The 17,307-nt window shown below is 41.7% G+C and overlaps 1 protein-coding gene across 1 annotated transcript in view; it reads left to right on the top strand.

Moving 5' to 3' along the window:
* The window catches only part of LOC112072389 (sucrase-isomaltase, intestinal-like), a 78,486-nt gene that overhangs the window by 23,575 nt on the left and 37,604 nt on the right, over positions 1-17,307 (top strand). Inside the window, 7 exon segments of the mRNA XM_070439780.1 lie at positions 206-231; positions 317-387; positions 611-655; positions 5,356-5,376; positions 5,889-6,006; positions 6,916-7,087; positions 8,035-8,151. Of these exon segments, the coding sequence (XP_070295881.1) occupies positions 206-231; positions 317-387; positions 611-655; positions 5,356-5,376; positions 5,889-6,006; positions 6,916-7,087; positions 8,035-8,151 (570 nt within the window).

Genomic DNA, 17,307 nt, shown 5'->3' with positions numbered 1-17,307 from the left:
CCTTTTCATTCCTCTGATCTTCCTCTCTCTCTAGGTCTGGCCAGGTTGGTGGCAGTGTTTCCAGACTACACTAACCCTTCCTCCTCCTCATAATCCTCTTATCTGCTCCTCTCTCTAGGTCTGAGCCAGGTGTGGAAGTGTGTTCCAGACTACACCTAACCCTTCTCTTCTCCTTCATATCCTCTTATCTTTCCTCTCTCTCTAGGTCTGGCCAGGTGTGGCAGTGTTTCCCAGACTACCTAAACCCTTCTCTCCTCCTCATATCCTCTTTCTTCCCTCCTCTGTCTAGGTCTGGCCAGCGTGTGGCAGTGTTTCCAGACTACACTAACCTTTCTCTCCTCCTCATAATCCTCTTATCTTTCCCTCTCTTCTCTAGGTCTGGCCAAGGTGTGGCAGTGTTCCAGACTAACACTAATCCCCAAGCTTGTATAGGGGAGTGGTGGACTGATTGAGTACGGTCAGATTTTCGAAAAGAATCAAACACGACGCTCTGTGGTATTGTAAGCTATTCTACTAATGCTGGTTGTACATTATTTATGTATCAAGTCTGACTCCACATCCCACACATCCCAACTCTGCATTCTCCTGACAGGATATGAATGAGGTGTCTAATTCATGAAAGGCTCCATCAATGGATGTGATGACAACAATCTCAGACTAACCTCCCTCATCCTAGTAAGACTGTTTAGTAAACCCTCCCTTCAACTCCTAGTAAGGGCTGTTTAGTAACCATCCTTCAACTCCTAGTTAGGCTGTTTAGTACCGCTCCCTTCACAATCCTAGTAGACTGTTTAGTAACCCTCCCTCACTCCTAGAAGGCTGTTTAGTAACACGCGTCCCTTCACTCCTATAAGCTGTTTAGTAACCCTCCCTTCACTCCTAAGTAAGGGCTGTGTTAGTAACCCTCCCCTTCACTATCCTAGTAAAGGACTGTTTAGTAACCTCCCTTCACTCCCTAGTAATGCGCTGTTTAGTAACCTTCCTTCACTCCTAGTAAGAGGCTGTTTAGTAACCCTCCCTTCACTCCTAGTATGCTGGTTTAGTAACCTTCCCTTCACTCCTAGTAAGGCGTTGTTTGTAACCACCTCCCATTCCACTCCTAGTAAGGCTGGTTTAGTAACCCTCCCTTCCCATCCTAGAAGGCTGTTTAGTAACCCTCCCTTCACTCCTAGTAAGAAACTGTTTAGTAACCCCCCTTCACTCCTAGTAAGGCTGTTTAGTAACCCTCAACTACCTCCCTTCACTCCTAGTAAAGACTGTTTAGAAACCTCCCTTTCACTCCTAGTAAGGGCTGTTTAGTAACCCTCTCTTCACCCTAGTAAGGCTGTTGTAACCCTCCCTTCACTTCCTAGTTAGAGGCTGTTTAGTAACCCCTCCCTTCCACTCCTAGTAAGGCTGTTTAGTAACCCTCCCTTCACTCCTAGTAAGACTGTTTAGTAAACTCCCTTCATCCTAGTAGGCTTGTTTAGTAACCCTCCCTTCACTCCTAGTAAGGCTGTTTAGTAACTCTCCCTTCCACTCCTAGTAAGGCTGTTTAGTAACCTCCCTTCACTCCTAGTAAGGCTTGTAGTAACCCTCCCTTTCACTCCTAGTAAGGCTGTTTAGTAAACCCTCAACTACCCTCCCTTCACTCCTAGTTAAGGCTTTTAGTACCCTCCCTTCACTCCTAGTAAGGCTTGGTTTAGTAACCCTCCCTCACTCGTGGCCGTTAGTTAATGCCTTATCTAGAAGGCTGTTTAGTAACCCTTCACTCCTAGTCTAACCCCTCCCTAGTAAGGGCTGTTTAGTAAACCCTCCCTTCACTCCTAGTAAGGCTGTTAGTAAACCCTCCTTCACTCCTAGTAAGGCTGTTTTAAGAACCTTCCCTTCACTCCTAGTAAGGCTGTTTAGTACCCTCCCCTTCACTCCATAGTAGGCTGTTTAGTAACCCCCTTCACTCCTTAGTAAGACCTGTTAGTAACCCTCAACTACCCTCCCTTCACTCCTAGTAAGACTGTTTAGTAACCCCTCCCTTCACTTCCTAGTAAGGCTGTTTAGTAACCCTCCTTCACTCCTAGTAAGGCTTGTTTAGTAACCCCTCCTTCAACTCCTAGTAAGGCTGTTTAGTAACCTCCCTTCACTCTAGTAAGGCTGTTAGTAACCCTCCCTTCACTCCTATAAAGGCTGCTTAGTAACCTCCCTTCAACTCCTAAGTAACGGACCTGTTTAGTAACCCTCCCTTCACCTCCTAGTAAGGCTGTTTTTAGTAACCCTCCCTTCACTCCTAGTAGGCTGTTTAGTAACCTCCTTCACTCCTAGTAAGGCTGTTTAGTAACCCACCTTCACTCCTAGTAAGACTGTTTAGTAACCCTCCTTCCTCCCTAGTAAGGCTGTTTAGTTAACCTCCCTTCACTCCTAGTAAGACTGGTTTAGTAACCCTCAACTTACGTCCCTTCACTCTAGTTAAGACTGTTTAGTAACCCTCCCCTTTCACTCCTAGTAAGGCTGTTTAGTAACCCTCCCTTCACTCCTAGTAAATGGCTGTTTTAGTAACCCTCTCTTCACTCCCTAGTAGGACTGTTTTAGTAACCCTCCCTTCACTTCCTAGTAAGGCTGTTGGAGTAACCCTCCTTCACTCCTAGTAAGACTGTTTAGTTAACCCTCCTTCACTCCTAGAAGGGCTGTTCGAGTAAACCCTCCGTCATACTCCTAGTAAGGCTGTTTAGTAACCCTCCCTTCACTCCTAGTAAGGCTGTTTAGTAACCCTCCCTTCCACTCCTAAGTAAGACTGTTTTAGTAACCCCCCATTCACTCCTAGTAAGGGCTTGTTTAGTAACCCTCCCTTCACTCCTTAGTAAGGCTGTTTAGTAACCCTTCCCCTTACTCCTAGTAAGGCTGTTTAGGTAACCTCCCTTGCACTTCCTAGTAGACTGTTTAGTAACCTCCCTTCACCTCCATAGTAAGGCTGTTTATACCCTCCTCACCCTAAGTAAGGCTGTTTAGTAACCCTCAAACTACCTCCCTTCACTCCATAGTAAGGACTGTTTAGTAACCCTCCCTTCATCCTAGTAAGGCTGTTTAGTAACCCCTCCCTTCACTCCTAGTAACGACTGTTAGTAAACCCTCCCTTCAATCCTAGTAAGGCTGTTTAGTACCCTCAACTACGTACCTCCCTTCACTTCCTAGTAAGCTGTTTAGTAACCTCCCCTCAGCTCCTTAGTAAGGCTGTTTAGTAAACCCTCCTTCACTCCTAGTAAGACTGTTTAGTAACCCTCCCTTCACTCCTAGTAAGAGACTGTTTAAGTAACCCTCAACTACCCTCCCTTCACTCCTAGTAAGATGTTTAGGTACCCTCCCCTTTCACTCCTAGTAAGGCTGTTTAGTAAACCTCCCTTCACTCTAGTAAGGCTGTTTAGTAACCCTCCCTTCAACTTCCTAGTAAGGCTGTTTAGTAACCTCCCTTCACTTCCTAGTAAAGACTGTTGTGAACCCTCCCTGCACTCCTAGTTAAGGGCTGGTTTAGTAACCTCAACCTAACCCTCCCTCACTCTAGTAGGGTGTTTAGTAACCCTCCCTTCACTCCTTAGTTAAGCTGTTTACCGTAACCCTTCCCTTTCACTCCTATAAAGGGAACTGTTTAGTAACCCTCCCTTCACTCCTAGTAAGACTGTTTAGTAACCCTCAACTACCCTCCCTTCACTCCTAGTAAGGCTGCTGTTTAGTAACCCTCCCTTCACTCCTAGTAAGCGCTGGTTTAGTAACCCTCCCCTTCACTCCTAAGTAGGCTGTTTTAGTAACCCTCCCTCACTCCTAGTAAGACTGTTTAGTAACCCTCCCTTCACTCCTAGTAAGGCTGTTTACTAACCCTCCCTCACTCCTAGTAAGGCTTGTTAGTTAACCCTCCCTCACTCCTAGTAAGACTGTTTAGTAACCCTCCTTCACTACTAGTAAGGCTGTTTAGTAACCCTCCCCTTCACTCCTAGGAAGGCTGTTTAGTAACCCTCAACTACCTTCCCTTCACTCCTAGTAAGGCTGTTTAGTAACCTCCTTCACTCCTAGTAAGGCTGTTAGTAACCCTCAACTACCCTCCTTCAATCCTAGTAAGGCTGTTAGTAACCTCCCTTCACTCCTAGTAAGGCTGTTTAGTAACCCTCCCTCACTCCTTAGTAAGGCTGTTTAGTAACCCTCCCTTCACTCCTAGTAAGGCTGTATTAGTAACCCTCAACTACCCATCCCTTCAATCCTTAGTAAGGCTGTTTAGGAACCCTCCCCTTCACTCCTAGTAAGGCTGTTTAGTAAACCCTCTCTTCACTCCTAGTAAGGCTGTTTAGTAAACCCTCCCTTCCACTACTAGTAAGACTTTAGTAACCCTCCCTTCACTCCTAGTAAGACTGTTAGTAACCCTCAACTACCCTCCCTTCAATCCTAGTAAGGCTGTTTAGTAAACCCTCCCTTCACTCCTAGTAGGCTGTTTAGTAAACCCTCCCTTCACTACTAGTAAGGCTGTTTTAAACCCTCCCTTCACTCCTAGTAAGACTGTTTTGTAACCCCTCCCTTCACTCCTAGTAAGGCTGTTTAGTAACCCCTCCCTTCTACTCCTAGTAAGACTGTTTAGTACCCTCCCTTCACTCCTAGTAAGCTGTTTAGTAAACCCTCAACTACCCTCCCTTCACTCCTAGTAAGACTGTTTAGTAACCCTCCCTTCACTCCTAGTAAGGTGTTTTAGTAACCCTCCCTCACTCCTAGTAAGGCTGTTAGTAACCCTCAACTACCCTCCCTTCACTCCTAGTAAGGCTTTAGTACCTCCCTTCACTCCTAGAGACGTTTAGTAACCTCAACTACCCGCCCTTCACTCCTAGTAAGACTGTTTAGAACCCTCAACTACCCTCCCTTCACTCCTATAAGGCTGTTTAGTAACCCTCCCTTCACTCCTAGTAAGGGCTGTTTAGTAACCTTCCCTTCACTCCTAGTAAGGCTGTTTAGTAACCCTCCCTTCACTCCTAGTAAGGCTGTTTAGTAACCTCCCTTCACTCCTAGTAAGGCTGTTTAGTAAACTTCCCTTCACTCCTAGTAGGCTGTTTAGTAACCCTCCCTTCACTTCTAGTAAGACTGTTAGTAACTCTCCTTCACTCCTAGTAAGACTGTTTAGTAACCCTCAACTACCCTCCCTTCACTCCTAGTAAGGCTGTTTAGTAACCCTCAACTACCCTCCCTTCACTCCTAGTAAGGCTGTTTAGTAACCCTCCCTTCACTCCTATAAGGCTGATTTTAGTAACCCTCCCGTCACTCCTAGTAAGCTGTTTAACTCCCTTCACTCATAGTAAGGCTGTTTAGTAACCCTCCTTCACTCCTAGTAAGGCTGTTTAGTAACCCTCAACTACCCTCCCTTCACTCCTAGTAAGGCTGTTTAGTAACCCTCAACTACCCTCCCTTCACTCCTAGTAAGGCTGTTGTTAGTAACCCTCAACTACCCTTCCTTCACTCCTAGTAAGACTGTTTAGTAACCCTCCCTTCACTCCTAGTAAGGCTGTTTAGTAACCCTCAACTACCCTCCCTTCACTCCTAGTAAGGCTGTTTAGTAACCCTCAACTACCCTCCCTTCACTCCTAGTAAGGCTGTTTAGTAACCCTCAACTACCCTCCCTTCACTCCTAGTAAGGCTGTTTAGTAACCGTCCCTTCACTCCTAGTAAGGCTGTTTATTAAGCCAAAATCAGTACACTAGTATCTCTGATGAAAGGAGCCACATTCTCTTGTTTTTAATTAACAGGAAACACAAACTTGTTTGATGTCTCTTTTTTGATAACCTTGGTTGATTGACATGTTTAGGAGAGAGATATCAAAAATCTGCAGACAAAAAAAGTTTCTTCTCCTCCACGCTTCTCTCTCATTCCGTCCTCCTCCTCCTCAGGCATCCTGGATGGAGTGCTGTACAGTAAGACTCTGTGTATGGACGCTAAACATACCTGGGGAAACCACTATGATGTCCACAGTCTCTATGGATACGCCATGGTTCTAGCCACCAAAGAGTGAGTAGGGATCTTACTATGTGTGTAGAACTGTACTGAAGTTCTGCCATAGAATGGACTATTTAGTCGGGTGTACTTGAATTCCACCAGCGTATATCCTTATCACTGTAAAAACTAGTTAGGCTTGCTATGCTGAGTTCGAGGCCTTGCTATGTGCTGAGTTCGAGGCCTTGCTATGTGCTGAGTTCGAGGCCTTGCTATGTGGCTGAGTTCGAGGCCTTGCTATGTGCTGAGTTCGAGGCCTTGCTATGTGCTGAGTTCGAGGCCTTGCTATGTGCTGAGTTCGGGCCTTGCTATTGTGCTGATCGAGGCCTTGCTATGTGCTGAGTTCGAGGCCTTGCTATGTGCTGAGTTCGAGGCCTTGCTATGTGCTGAGTTCGAGGCCTTGCTATGTGCTGAGTGAGGCTGAACTGTCCTGATGTTTTAGAGGTGAGTTGTGATGATTTGTCTAAATAAATAGAGCATCATTAAACATAGGGCCTGTGGCGCTGTCATTGGGTAGGATAGTCAAATGAGGATTGTTGTTTCTCGGAGCTAAATCCCTATGCACGCATAACCACGCACACAGAGTTATGTCTCAGCGGTGAATCCTGACACAGCTCTTTGAGTTGCATTGTCTTCTGAGAGGCCTCCTCCATCGCTGACTCATCCTGTTAGCATACCGCTCGCTAGCTCCACTCCTCTTTGGTCCTGACTTTTATTTTTTTCTTCTGTCTATTTCTCTCTCGGGCTAATTAAAAAGCCTTATTGTCAGGAGACACACTTTGTAAATATCATCAGAACCTGATATTGTCATGAAAATCATTGGACGTTCGATTTAGCTAGCTAATTAGAGCAGTAAAGCAGTGATGATGATACTCTCTCATTCTCTCTACACACCCCTCCCTCTCCCCCTTACTCTCCCTGTAGTGCTCTAGAGCGTGTGTTTGAGGGGAACAGAAGCCTGATACTGACCCGCTCGTCCTTCCCTGGAGTGGGGAAGTACTCCGGCCACTGGCTGGGCGACAATGCTGCAAACTGGAACGACATCAAGTGGGCCATACCTGGCATGCTGGAGTTTGGCCTGTTCGGAATCCCTTACGTGAGTACCTCAATGTGATGTCCAACAGCTTGATACCGTCATCCATTGATTTAACAGGTTGGTTTATTTGTCTGTTTGGAGACTGACACGTGTTTTGATTGGAAGCTGGTTCTTTACTACCACAGCTGAGACAGAGGCAGGTTAGTGAGAAACACTTACTGATGAGATATTAGAATGGTTAGAAGCCGTTTGGCTCGGGCCTCCAGACAAGTAACATTGCAAACGTCAGTGAGAATCCAACACGCACACGCCACAGACACCACCCCACACACAACACACCTCCAGTTGTGTCAGGGAGTGTTAGAGTTGCCAATCACAGTCCTGAAGAGACTCTGTCCAAGAGGTTTTCCAATTCTTGTTTGGCACCACACACCCATTCAAACTCACTCTGTCTTTCTCCACACACACACCCACCACACACAACACACCACACACACACACACCACACCACACACACACACACACACACACACACACACACACACACACACACACACACACACACACACACCACACACACACAACACACACACCACACCCACACCCACAACACCAACACCACACACACCCTGGCATAGGGAGACTGGGGATTTGGATCGATGTCCTCCCATTGAGCATGCTGTTAAAGTGCCCTGCTATCAAACAATAGCAACACTCAAACACACTGCTCTCAAAGGAACGGCCATTGATTGGGTATTCTCTTTTATGCTTACCATATGCAATTACCAAAACAGACTATAGATGTATTCTGCCAATTTAGCCTTATTGAATTGTTTTAACAAATGGAAAGCAATATGAGACAAGATAAACAACTCCATTCCAGCCCCTGCTGTATAGTTTCAAGTGCTCTATCTGTGTGTTTTCCTGAGTTCGTTTTTTAGTGAGTGTGTCGGTGTATGTAACGTTCTGTCTTGTCCCGTGTTGTGTGTGTGTGTGTGTGTTTTCAGATTGGTGCTGATATTTGCGGTTTCTTTGACGACGTGTCAGAAGAGTTGTGTCGTCGTTGGATGCAGGTCGGAGCATTCTATCCGTTCAGCCGGAACCACAACGCCCAGCATTACAAGGTACCCGTCCCCTTGTTCTTTATGACACCATGTACAGTATGGAGTCAAAACGTTTCAAATGTATGGATCCAAGTATGGATTTATCAAAGTAAAAACACAGAATGATTTCTGATGAAGGTTCATGTTGTCAACTTTTCGGCTGAAGGGCCATTTTCAAAACAAGTCACAGTTTCAATGCTCAGTCTCCCTTTACATTGGGATTGGAGACTGCTCAAGACTTAGATAGGATAACTATGCAGGGTCAGTCCAGGGCAGCGAAGGGGACATTGCCCTACATAGGGTGCCGTCTTTCGGATGGGACYTTTAAATGGGTGTCCTGACTGTGGTCAACAAAGATCCCATGTCACCTATCATAAGTGTAGGGGCGTTAACCCTGGTGTCCTGGCTAATTTCCCATCTGGCTATTATACCTTCACGATAACCTAATCTCCTCCAGCTTCCAATTGGCTCATTCATCCCATTCCTCATCCCCCCTGTAACTCTTCCCCAGTTCGTTGCTGTAAAAGAGAACATGTGACCAACATGTGACCAATGTAGCAACATTTGATGTTTGTTTTTTTATACATTGGATCAAAGTAGAGACGCAGAGCTAGAAAATGGTAGATCATACACTATGCTTGAGGAACAATGGGAAAGTCATTCTGCTTTGAAACGTTTGTGAAAATGGTCCTTGATTGGTTTGGTACACCTACTGGAGAGCTCTTCTTTGTCTACACCCATTCAGCATCGTTCACACCCTCTTAACACTACTCCTTAAGGATTCACATGTGAGGTCATGTAGTAAACACACACTATATCAAATCAAATCTAAGTTRATTTGTCACATGCACAGGATACAGAAGGTGTAAATGGTACAGTGAAGTGGTAACTTGCATATATTATAAATATTTTGTAATTATTAGATGACGCTTACTCGGCGSCAGTGGAGGCTCCTCAGAGGAGGAAAGGAAGGACCATCCTCCTCAGAGAATTTCATAAAAAATGTAAATTGTAAAACATTTAAAAAGTAATAACTTTTAGATAAAACTAAACAAAATATAATTATGTCACCAAATAACTGATTAAAACACACTATTTTGCAAAGAATGTCTACAGTAGCCTCAGCAGCACTCTGTAGGGTAGCACCATGGTGTAACTTCTGTCCTCCTCTGGGTACATTAACTTCAATACAAAACCTAGGAGGCTCATGGTTCTCACCCCCTTCCATAGACTTACACAGTAATTATGAGAACTTCCAGAGGACGTCCTCTGCCTGTGTCCGCCCGCTTGTGTAACAACTAACTGGCTGTACACTAACGTTACTGCATGATTGTAGTGGGTGTACTAACATGTTATTATTATTATAAAAATAAAAAAATTCTAAATACAGATCAACAATTTACATTGTTACATCATATAAAACAGAATGTAGGTATTAACGAGAAAATACTTAAACATACAAAAAATATAAAGTAATACAAAAAAAATAATACAATTCTAGTGTAAATTGTAATCATTTTGAAAARATCTTATTATAATGTTTCAGAATATTACCCTCGTTGTCGAAAACATCAAGAACAAAGTCAATATTCCTCTCATGCCAGCTGGGGTAGAACAATGACTTATTCCTTACAGTTATGTCTGAATTATTCTACAAATGAGCTTTATGTGGGGGAAAATTGTYCAAGAAACATATTTTCCAGGCCATTAAAGCTTGTTGGTGAAACCTAGCCAATTTAGTGGGTYATCTTTCAGGAATACAATTACATTTCAGTAAAAATTGAAGACCTCCCAACTTATTAAACACATTATTTGGAATGAAATACGATATTGAAACCTCTTTTCAACCAGTTGATCTTGAAAGTGTTATTTATGCCACAAGTCCAACACTTCCAGACCTCCTTCAGCTCTTTTATTACACAGGACTGACTTTTTTTACTTTGTGAGACTTATTTTTCCAGATGAAGTCAAGACAGGTCTTATTGATCTCTTTACAAGTAGTAGGATTTACAAATAAAGATAATGAGGMGTACACAAAACGAGACAGTCCCTCTGTCTTTCACAGAAGTACTCTCCCAAGTATTGAAAGATCTCTTTGTAGCCAATTATTAAATATATTTTTGGTTTTCTTAATTTTAGGAGAGAAATTCATATGTTGTCTGACTGAGTGTTTTTTGACAGATGTATTCCTAAATATTTAACACAGTCCTTTACAGGAATATTTTCTATTTCTTTATCATCAGAGTCAAATAAACATAAGATTTCACATTTACAAACATTCAGCATTAATCCTGATGCAACAGAAAATGCAGTTATAGCATTAAGGGCATGGGCGACCTGGTCTTTGTCTCTTAACAAAAGAGTTGTATCATCAGCCAATTGGGAAACTTAGATTTCTTTGTTAAAAATGGTTAAGCCATACAAATTTGCATTATTCAGAATATCTAGAGATAGAAGTTCCACAACCAAAATGAATAAAAATGGCGAAATTGGGCATTGTAAAACATGCGAATGACTTTGATAACATTTTCACGGAATCCAATTAGTGACCTAAAGAGAAATTCATGTTCAATTGTGTCAAAGGCTTTACAGAAGTCCAAAAATAAGACAATCGCATCTGAGTCAATTGCATCTGAATAATCTATAAGGTCCAAGACTAAACGAATGTTAGAGTTTATGTGACGGCCCTTCATAAATCCTGTTTGAGTCTCATTTATAATGGTATCTATTCCTTTCTTTAATCTTTTGGCATAAACCAGAGCAATCAATTTGTAATAAATATTTAATAAAGTAATTGGTCTCCAATTGTCAATGAGAGAAGGGTCTTTATCGGGATTCGGAATTAATGAAATACGGTCCTGTTTCATAGCGGAGACCATTTCCCCACTTTTGATGCAATCTTGAAACATGTTAAAAATCGGGTCTTCTAGTAACTCCCAAAACTGTCTATAGAATTCAACTGATAGGCCATCAGGGCCAGGTGATTTCCCTTTTTTCATTGAATTCAGAGCCTCTCTAATTTCTCCAATTGACACAGGTGAATCGCAAACTGAGTGGATATCATCCTCAATTACAGGAACATATTTTCAAATGTAGTTTTCACAACCATCTTCCTGAAAATGAGAGCTGTAAAGGTTTTCATAAAATGAATTGACAAAGGATGTTATTGTAATGGGATCTTTGCATAAAACAATGTTAATTTTYAGTGCAGTTATAGATTTTCTTTTGTAGGTTTCTCTTTTCAAGTGCAAAAAAGTAACTAGGTTTTCTTTCCCCGTCTTCAATCAATTTTGCTCTTGACCTTACAAAGGCACCCTTTGCCAGATCTGTGTAAAGCTGTTCTAATTCTAGTTTTAAAGACTTGTATACAGACTCCTCTTCTTCAGAAAGATTATCTTTCTTTAGAAAACTGTCAAGTTTTCTCATCAACTCTTTTTCTCTAAGTTTATTTAAGTACATCAGCTCTTTGGCACATTTAATGGCTACAAATCTGACTTTATATTTGAAAAAGTCCCATTTACTTCCATGACCCAAGTCTTTTCTTGCAAAAATATCTTTGGCTAACAATTTGATGTTTCCAATGAGAGTAGGATCTTTAAGAAGTGTGTCGTTTAATTTCCAATATCCTCGAATACCGTTTGATCTTTTAGTAGCTTGTAAATTCATGGGAAATCAAGTGATGATCAGAAAAGAGAGCCAACTGATGATCTACATCTATAACAAGTTGTAACAAAAAGAGGGAAATTAGGAATACGTCTATTCTAGATTTACATGACATAGTTTWATTGGTTCAGGTAGCATACATACACACCCTTAGCATCCGGATTGAAATAACGCCAGGCTTCCTCAACACAGAGATCTTTGCATATGGTAGTTATAATATTGCTATTTTGAGGGCTTTGACTCGTTCTAGGAGGAAAACAATCAACAGATGCATCAGGTGTTTCATTAAAATCCCCTGAAATAATTAGAAAAACCTCTGAGTATTTGTTGCTTAATTTGGGCAAGACGTGCCGCCAGCGACCCACCTCGACAACATCCGGTGAAATTGGAGAGCGCCAAATTCAAATTACACAAATAGTAATAATAAACATTCATGAAAATACAAGTGTTATTCATCGGTTAAAATATTAACTTTTTGTTAATCCAGCCACTTTGTCAGATTTCAAAAAGGCTTCACYGCGAAAGCATACCATGTGATTATCTGAGGACAGCGCCCCGCTTACAAAAGCATACAAACATTTTCCAACCAAGCAGAGGAGTCACGAAAGTCAGAAATAGCAATAAAATAAATCACTTACTTTTGAAGATCTTCCTCTGTTGGCAATCCAAAGGGTCCCAGCTACACAATAAATGGTTGTTTTGTTCGATAAAGTCCCTCTTTATATCCCAAAAACTCAGTTTTGTTGGCGCGTTTTGTTCAGTAATCACCTGGCTCAAAGGCGGTCAAAACATGCAGACGAATACATCCTAATTGTACCGGTAAAGTTTGTCGAAACATGTCAAACAATATTTATAACTAATCCTCAGGGTGTAAATGATCTAAATAATCGATAATATTTCAACCCGACAATAGCGTATTCAATAGAAAGGAAAAAGAACGAAGAGCGGGCACACAGTCACGCGCGCAAACCAGTACTGCATGATTCCATAGACCACTTAGCAAAAGGTCTTATTCTTCGTTGTTTTTCAGAAACAAGCCTGAAACCATGTCTGAAGACTGTTGACATCTAGTGTTTGCCATAGGAACTGCAATCTGGGCCCTAACCCCTTATATAGTCAATAGGCTTTCAATGGAAAACCACTCACATCAAAGAAATCCCATTTCCTAGATGGATTTTCCTCGGGTTTTCACCTGCCATATCACATCTGTTTTACTCACAGACATTACTTTAACAGTTTAAGAAACTTCAGAGTGTTTTCTATCCAAATCTACCAATTATATGCATATGCTAGCTTCTGCGCCTGAGTAACAGGTAGTTTACTTTGGACACATTTGTCATTCAAACTTCAAAATACTGCCCCCCAMCCCAAATAAGTTAAATCCTGTACTTTCCTAGTAAATTGGGTAAAAAGGGTCATATTTGGAGCATGTGAGTTATGTATATACACATTACAAATGATGAAAATAGCATTTTCAAGTTTAACAGTTACTATGACCCATCTGCCGTCTTGTGAAGATGTGGATTCTAGAATGCCACCTTTAAACTTGTGAATAAGTGTCAAAATACCAGCAGAATGGTGTGATCCATGACTGAAATAGGCCATGATCCCCCATTGTGATTTACAAAATTTCAAATCACTTTCACCCGAATGAGTTTCTTGAAGAAGGACAAAATCTGTGTTACTGCATTTACAATATAAAAATAAGGCTTTCCTTTTTGTAAGATCTCTCAAAACCCGAGCATTCAGACTAACGATATTGAGTGAGTTGAAAACAAACTCCTGCATTAAAAACAGAAAGAACTCAAATTAGAATACAGAAGTAGTAATATGAACAATAAAACAAACAGTGAACCTTGAGAGGATCACTCCGACGGAAAACTACGCTCAGCTGAGGTAGCGGTGGTTAACAGAATAACAAATCTATTTACTTCCTATTTTTTTTAGTTGGCAAGTGTTCATCAGTTGTAGTTCGAACGGTACATTCACTCGTGGCAGTATGTTAACTGTACTTTTGGCAGTACTCACAGTTCCAGTTTGGTTAATGTCAACAGAGTTACCCAGTAATCATTCTTCCTTCGATAAACGCGTGTGGGCCCTTGAACCCAGCCTTCTTTCCCTCTTGTCGTGCCCTCTGTATAAGCGGCCACAGTTTCTCCCTGGCAGTCTGATCCTGCGGTATCAGAGCTTCTTTGATGCGGAGCTTCTTCTCATCCAGAAACTTGTTCCCCTTGGCCATTTTCCAGATGATGACCCTGTAATGGCGCATAGTTAAGCGCAAAATTATATAGCGAGGGGGTCCATCAGATCTTCGTTTCCCAAGTCTCACGTCCCACGTCTCTTAGCTTGTCTTTGATGCACAGAGCCACCTTTCCCAGGATATTAATGACTGCTTCCCTAATATCCTCTCCATCTTTTACACCTTGGATTTTCAGATTCCACCTGCGAGAGGACCTTTGAAGTTCAGCTACGTTCTCACACAGCTCATTATTTTGGTATTGCAGTTTCTTCAAATCATTCTCTAGGAACGTTATCTTTTCACAATTTTGTGTAGCTGACTGACAGTTTCTGACAAATTATCAATCTTCTTTGATGTTTCTTCAGTAAACCCACTCTATGATGGACACTTTGGAGAGCGTGYCATCTTGTTTAGTAGACATGGACTGGATTGCAGAGAAAAGTTCAGACATGGAAATGTCCTCTTTTACTTTTTTCACCGGTGGATTTTTACTTGGGGTCTGAGGTAAAGAGGTTGCAAGGATTTCATCCTGGTCAGTTTTGTTCTTTCTCTTGTTTGAGTTTGCGGCTTCTTGTGTATCCATGCTGCTCTGGTCCTCGTTGTGGCTAGCTAGCATGTCTGCCATCTTCTGTGAGACTTGGATATTCCGTCTACTATTGTCTTTCTGTCGTGTTCTTCCCATTCAACTTGACAAAAACGAACTCTAAACGTATCCTATATCCCTAAAACAAGTTATAGTTAGTTTCTTTCAACATTGATAGCCAAAATTAGACTGTTAACTTCTCTGGGGTATGTGGGACGCTAACGTCCCACTTGGSCAAAAGCCAGAAAAAATGCAGCGCGCTAAATTCAAATATATTACTATAAAAATCACTCTTTCATGAAATCACACATGAAAGACACCAAATTACAGCTACACATGTTGTGAATCCAGCCAACATGTCTGATTTCAAAAAGGATTTACGGCGAAAGCACACCAAACGATTATGTTAGGTCAGTACATAGCCACAGATAAACACAGCCATTTCCCAGCCAAAGATAGGAGTCACAAAAAGCAGAAATAGAGATAAAATGAATCACTAACCTTTGATGATCTTCATCAGATGACACTCATAGGACATCATGTTACACAATACATGTATGTTTTGTTCGATAAAGTGCATATTTATATCCCAAAATCTTTGTTTACATTGGCGCCATGTTCAGAAATGCCTCCAAAATATCCGGAGAAATTGCAGAGAGCCACATCTAATAACAGAAATACTCATCATACACTTTGATGAAAGATACATGTTTTACATAGAATTAAAGATACACTTGTTCTTAATGCAACCGCTGTGTCAGATTTAAAAAAAACTTTACGGAAAAAGCACACCATGCAATAATCTGAGACGGCGCTCAGATATAACAACATTTCTCCGCCATGTTGGAGTCAACAGAAATACGAAATTACATCATACATATTCCCTTACCTTTGATGATCGTCATCAGAATGCACTCCCAGGAATCCTAGTTCCACAATAAATCGTTGTTTTGTTCGATAATGTCCATTACTTATGTCTAAGTAGCTACTTTTGCTAGCACGTTTAGTGCACATGTCCAAACTCTCGCGCAGATGCAGGCGAACTCGGACGTAAACTTCAAAAAGTTATATTACAGGTCGAATAAACTGGTCAAACTAAGTAGAGAATCAATCTTCAGGATGTTGTTATCATAACTATCCAATAACGTTCCACCCGGAGAATTCCTTTTGTGTCTCTAGAAGTAATGGAAAGCAAGACGATATCGTTTGGAATGCACGTGACCAGGAACTGGCATTCTGCCAGACCAATGACTGAAAGACTGAAACACCTCCCATCCGGCTCAACATCACAGTAGAGGCTTCATTCCACGTTCTACAGACTGTTGACATCTAGTGGAAGGCGTAGGAAGTGCAAACATATCCATATCTTACAGGGAATTGAATAGGCGATGAGTTGAACATCCACCAGCCTCAGAATTCTCACTTCCTGTTTGGATTTTTTCTCAGGTTTTTGCCTGCCATATGAGTTCTGTTATACTCACAGACATCATTCAAACAGTTTTAGAAACTTCAGAGTGTTTTATATCCAATAGTAATAATAATATACATATATTAGCATCTGGGACAGAGTAGGAGGCAGTTCACTATGGGCACGCTATTCATCCAAAAGTGAAAATGCTGCCCGCTATCACCTAACCCTCAATGTTGCTTTGAAGAGCGAGTAAATACACCCTCTCACAGCGACGCCATCTTGGCTTCCGGGTTTACTAACGCGTTAGTTATATTAGCTATGCTGACTATGATGTTACTTTACTTAATATGGTGACAATGATGTAGGCTGTGTTTAGAAAGGTTACTTTCGCCTGGTCAAATACAGCTGATGTGTTGTGCATTGACATCAAGCGAAGGGAAGAGAAGAAACACAACGTGGCTGTTATGATAGGTAACTCTGTTTATGCATGATCAGGGGTGAATTCATTCCGCCMATTCTGTTGAAAAAAAATATGTTTCTTAAACGGAAGCAAACGGAACAAAATGGGGATAAACATACCTGAATTTGTCCAATAGAAACTCTTGTTTGCAATTGTTGGACTAATGATTACATCAAATCAAATCAAATGTTATTTGTCACATGCGCGGAATACAACAGGTGTGGTAGACCTTACAATGAAATGCTTACTTACAAGCCCTTAACCAACAATGCTTTAAGAATTGAATAAAACAATTAAAATAAGTGTTAAGTAAATTTTTTAAAATAAAGTAACAACTAATTAAACAGCAGCAGTAAAACAACAAGCGAGGCTATATACAGGGGGTACCGTGTGCTGGGGCACCGGTTAGTCAAGGTAATTGAGGTAATATGTACATGTAGGTCGAGTTAAAGTCACTTTGCATAATAATAAACAAAGAGTAGGCAGCTGTGTATGCAAATAGTCTGGGTAGCCATTTGATTAGCTGTTCAGGAGTCTTATGGCTTGGTGTTAGAAGCTGTTAAGAAGTCTTTTGGACCTAGACTTGGTGCTCCGGTACCGCTTGCCGTGCGGTTGCAGAGAAAACAGTTTATGACTACACTTCTTCCAACTGATCTGTCGATAGCACCTTTTCGTTGGCTAACGCTATTCTTTCAAAAACGATAGTGTGGTAGAAAGAACTGTCAGCCATACTGAAGAGCTCACGTTATAGACAGAAGCATGCTCCATGGCAGACCAATCCAAACTCATCCCCAGCATGTTCAGCACATCCATTATCTCAA

This window comes from Salvelinus sp. IW2-2015, unplaced genomic scaffold (assembly GCF_002910315.2).
Source record: "Salvelinus sp. IW2-2015 unplaced genomic scaffold, ASM291031v2 Un_scaffold1910, whole genome shotgun sequence".
Lineage (NCBI taxonomy): Eukaryota > Metazoa > Chordata > Actinopteri > Salmoniformes > Salmonidae > Salvelinus > Salvelinus sp. IW2-2015.
Note: the sequence above shows the minus strand (reverse complement) of the source record. Positions and strands in the feature narration are given on the sequence as shown.